We start from the raw sequence: 5179 nt of genomic DNA on the forward strand, positions 1-5179 counted from the left end.
AATATCGTATTTAAATGTCAATAAAAAGTTATGAAAAGCGATTTTGTTAGAATTTTGTAATAAAGGAAAAAGTGGTCCGTGCAAGTCAAAGAATTATAGTTAAAAGGAAGTAACCTTGCACGTCTTATTGAGAAACAAAGCTTGGATAGTTACCGTGCGTGGCACGTCTCTAATAGATAAGAAGGAATCGTGCGTTAAACACGTCTCAATCGTTGTAAGATCGGTCAAGCTCTTTTTGAAACAGAAGAACAGACGGAACATTAACAAATAACAGAAAATAATGATTGAAAAAGAAACTGTTGCGTGTAAAAACCGATCAAATCTTCGACTCTTGCCTTCACTTACAAATCGGTTGCTATGTCAATATTTTCCTTAGTAACAAAAAAAAGAAATTTGGTTTTCTTAATGAAATTTGCACACTCTCGTTAGCACGAACGCTTTTCGACAACTTCAGCTTTTCTTTCCGTTTAGATTTTCAAACATTACTGCCCGCCTTCGTTGGCGCAAGCGACGAATTTCCTTCTTTGTGTGTTTCGACTGGTAGAGGGCATAGCTTGACGATAGGTCGTTTAATGATAGATGCAGCAGTTTTAATAGAAACAACTCTGATTTTGTTGTCAGGACCGGGATAAGTTTTTATTACGCGACCTAGTGGCCATTTGGATGGAGGGTATCTCTCATCTACAATTAGAACTAAAGTTCCGACTTGTATGGGTGTAGATTGGTGTTTCCACTTGTAAATTGCTTGAAGGCGCTGCAAGTAAGCTCTTGACCATTTTGACCAAAAATTTTGTAACATTTGGCTTATTCGTTGCCAACGGGATAATTTTGAAGTTTTGATGGGTATTAGGTTTGGTTCTGGTACATGCGTTATAGTGGTTGACCGATAAGAAAATGACCTGGTGTTAGGACGTCTAAATCGTTGGGATCATCTGTAAGGTGACATAAAGGTCTGGAATTAGGAATGGCTTCTATTTTTGTTAAAAGGGTAGTCATTTCTTCGTAAGTAAGATTCAAGGTTCCTGCTGTACGTTTGAAGTGATATTTCGAACTTTTCACGCCAGCTTCCCATTTTCTTCCAAAATGAGGAGCGGATGGTGGATTGAAGATCCATTTAGTTCCGTCATTAGCGATTATAGAAGCTAGTCGTTGAAGTTCAGAGGAGGTTTCTGAAAAAAGATGTTTTAGCTGCTGTTCTGCTCCCTTAAAATTAGTACCGCAGTCACTTGAGAGGGAAGCACAGATCCCTCTCCGAGCAGTGAAACGTTTATAGGCGGCGACGAATGCATCAGTAGTATAATCGGTGACGATCTCGAGATGAATAGCTGATGTGCTAAAACATACGAACAGAGCAATCCAAACCTTAAAAGAACGAGCATTTTTGCCTTTCCAGGACTTAATGTTGTAAGGGCCGGCATAATCTACGCCGCTATGTAAAAAAACACGAGACGGATTAACTCGAGAAGCGGGTAATTGCCCCATGATTTGTTGAGCTTGAGTTCGGCGATAACGAGCGCATTTGACGCATTTAAGAATATAGGATCGTACTGGTGCTCTGCCTCCTAATATCCAGTATGTGTTTCGGATATAAGAAAGCGTGTCTTGAGTTGAACCGTGTAAAGTTCGTTCGTGCGCGTCTTGGATGATCAAGGTACTTAAAGCAGATTGTCTTGGAATTATATAAGGATGCTTAGCTGTTTGTTCAAGGGTTGAATTTTCTAGCCGACCTCTAACGCGTAATAAACCTTGTTCATCGATGATTGGATATAGACGATTGAGAGGATTGGTTTTAGGTAGATCCGCTTTGGTTAAGAGCAACTTGATTTCTCCTGCAAAATAATTTTGTTGGGTTCTTTGAATCCAAAATTTCTGAGCTTCTAAGATTTCATCAGGGTTAATGGCATATTTAAAAGAAGTCTTTGGGACTCGTTTCATGCGTATGATGACTCTTCTGCATAAGACAGTTATTCGGAGTAATCGACTGAAGGACGAGTAACGCAGAATAAGATTCCAAATATGTTCTTGATACTTTGATGTTTGTAGAATTATAACGTTTGAAGAAGATCGCTCTTCCAGATGATGTACCGTATCAAAGGTCGGAAAGCAATTTGGCCATTCTGATGAATTTTTTGATAACCATACAGGTCCTGTCCACCACAAGTGAAAATCTCGCAATTGCGAAGCTGATAGACCTCTGGTGGCACAATCAGCAGGGTTGTCTTTTCCGGATACGTGTCGCCAGATAGCTTGAGGCAATGTTTCTTGTATGAAGCATACTCGGTTGTGAATAAAATCTTTCCAACGAGAAGGATGTTTACTCAACCAAGTGTGAACAATTGAAGAATCCGTCCAAAGATAACATACAGAATTAGACAAGTTCAAAACTTGTTGGACATGATGAGTTAGTTTAGTAAGCATGACAGCCGCTGATAGCTCGAGGCGAGGGATTGTCATTCGTTTTAAAGGCGCGACTTTGGTTTTTGAGCAAAGAATGGAAGTGTTTGCTTTTCTAGTCGGGTGGAGAATTTTTACGTAGACGACAGCTGCCATAGCTGATTGAGATGCGTCGCAGAATCCGTGAATCTCGATTGGATTTGTTGTGTTTGAACCTATCCATCTTGGGATTTCGATAACATCAACACTGGCCATATATTGAAGGATTTGTTGCCAATTCGAGAGTTGAGAGGTGGGTAAGATTTCATCCCAAGATAACTTAATTGCCCACAATTCTTGTAAGAAGACTTTCGCTTTGATAATAATCGGAGATAGAAGGCCTAGCGGATCAAAGATTTGCGCAATTTGTGATAATACGATACGTTTTGACATATAAGTGGATGGAGGTTTGTTTAGCTTGAATTGGAAATTATCTGACGTAGTGTTCCATATGACACCTAGTGCGTAAACGATATTGTCATGAATGGATACGGAGTTAACGGGACTACAAAACTGCATTTTGATGCAGTCAAGAACTGATGGGTTATTACTCGTCGATTTTCTTAAAGGGAAACCGCCCGCCATACAGAGCTGATAGACCTGGAATGCTTGTTCTTGTGCTTTTTGGATGGTGTCAGCTCCTCCATAAACATCATCAACGTACCGAGCCTTCGAGATTGTTTCGACCGCTAAAGGAAAATTGTGGCCTTCATCTTTGATTAATTGAAGGAAGGTTTTGAGCGCTAAATATGGCGCACAAGCAAGACCATACGTTACTGTTGAGAGTTGAAATGAAATAAGTTTCTGATTTTCTTTCCACAAAATTCGTTGAAATTTTTAATCGTCAGGATGAACTCGGATTTGTCTGTACATTTTTTCTACGTCACATGAATAGGCGTACTGGAACTGCCAAAATCGGATTAGAACATCGAAAATATCAGTTTGAAGCTTGGGACCGGTATGAAGAATTTCATTCAATGTTAATCCGTCAACCACAGCACAAGATCTATTAAAGACAACTCGTAACTTAGTCGTGGTACTGCTTTCTCGAATGACACCGTGATGAGGTAAATAAAAAATTTGTTCCGGCTTGGATTCGTCGACAGGAACCTTGCTCATGTGTTGAAGATTTTCATATTCTGATAAAAAGGAGGAATAAGCTTTATAATACATCGGATCCTTTTGAAATTTCCTTTGGAGATGATTTAGCATTTTTAACGCGGAGGGCTTGGAATCGCCTAATTGATCAGGCGGAAATTTGAAAGGTAATCGCACTATGTATCTTCCAGTAGAATCGCGAGAATGAGACAAAGCAAAATGTTCTTCACATTTCTGTTCAGCAGAAGATAGTTTAGTGATTTGAGCAGGGCAGATTTCTTCTTGATGCCAGAAACGTTTTATTAGCTCATAAAGATCGTGATCAATTGTGCAGTGATAATTCTGAGATTCTCGATTGACAGAAATAAAGTTAGTAGGTCCAGAAATTATCCATCCAAATTTAGTGAGTTGCGCTATTGGAGCATCTAAAGGTCCCTTTATAATAGATCCTTCTAACAATTGTCCGTACATTTCAGCGCCAATGATAATGTCGATATTTCCTGATTTCATGAATTCAGGATCTGCTACTGGTAAGTTACGAAGATGAGCCCACGTTGAAGAGACTAGTGATGCTGCTGGAAATGCTGAAGTTAACTTAGGAAGGATGTATGCGGTGACGAAAACTTCTGTATTCGTGTCAAAATGAGGTCTTAATGAAAGTGTCACAATTTCTTTTGTTTTCCCAGAAGATTGTCTTCCAACTCCTATCAAACGAAGGTGAGAAGCTTTTCGACAGAGATGCAGTTGTTGAACTAGTTTTTCAGAAACTAAAGATACTTCAGAACCTTGATCTAAAAGAACCCGCGCTGGAACAATTTCTCCATAATGATTAACAACTTTGACCTTGGCGGTGGCTAACAGCACGGTTGGATTCGAATCAAAATTCTCAGGTTGAATATGATGAACGACTTTAGTTGATTCTTTAGCGGTTGATGGAATGTTTGCTGCAAGCTCGATAGAAGACGATGCTTGATGTCGTACATCGGATGTACTTTTCGTCTCTTCTTGTGTTGATGTTTTATGGAAGGTCGTGTGGTGGCGTTTTCCACATTTGATGCATCGCCTCGTTAATTGACAATTTGTTGCTCTATGATGTCCGAGACAATTAAAACAAAGTCCTTTTGCAGAGACAAGATCTAAACGTTGTTTTATAGTTTTTTGTTGATACTTAGGACAATAAGATATATAATGTTCTTCTTCACAAAGTAAGCAAGTTTTATCAGGCTTCTCTCCCGTTGATTTTGAGCTTACTGAATGCGACCTTGCTGATTGATTACGAAGTTGAGAAGAAGGTTTTGTTTGAGATTTCTCAAAGGCTTGTAGAGTTAACATTCAAGTCACTAAGAATTCTCAAAATTGATCCCAAGTTGGTGGCTTCTTAGATGATCCAAGGTAATGTTCCCATGCTTTCATAGACTCTGAATCTAATCTTTGTACCATCATGAACACGAGTATGTCATCCCAGGTATCAATTGGACGTTGTAGAGTTTCAAAAGTGCGGTAAATTTGCATAATGGAAGTATAGAGTTGTTCTATTTCCGTAGCTGATCCTTTGTCATTCTTTTCATTGAGAAGAGAGATTGTAATGCTGAATGGACTAATAAACGATCGTTTTCATAAAACGCAGTAGAAGAATCCTAAGCTTTTT

The 5179-nt window shown here is 39.1% G+C and overlaps 1 protein-coding gene across 1 annotated transcript; it reads right to left on the minus strand.

Annotated features, from left to right (window-relative positions):
- Positions 1–870: 870 nt before the first annotated feature.
- Positions 871–4863, minus strand: LOC109862928. The gene is made up of 2 exons (XM_020443098.1): positions 3321–4863; positions 871–3209 (listed from the first exon to the last, which is right to left on the minus strand). Exons 1-2 carry the CDS (start codon positions 4861–4863, stop codon positions 871–873), a joined length of 3882 nt encoding a protein of 1293 aa, XP_020298687.1.
- Between the last annotated feature and the right edge of the window lie 316 nt (positions 4864–5179).

Source organism: Pseudomyrmex gracilis, unplaced genomic scaffold (genome assembly GCF_002006095.1).
Source record: "Pseudomyrmex gracilis isolate BER0280 unplaced genomic scaffold, ASM200609v1 scaffold_2673, whole genome shotgun sequence".
NCBI lineage: Eukaryota > Metazoa > Arthropoda > Insecta > Hymenoptera > Formicidae > Pseudomyrmex > Pseudomyrmex gracilis.

Bases quoted from the DNA above. Each gene is read 5' to 3' on its own strand.
- LOC109862928 (XM_020443098.1), bottom strand. From the start codon at position 4,863: ATGTTAACTCTACAAGCCTTTGAGAAATCTCAAACAAAACCTTCTTCT. The intron at 3,210-3,320 runs GTGACGTAGAAA...AACTCTCAACAG, and splicing joins GTTCCAGTACGCCTATTCAT to TAACGTATGGTCTTGCTTGT.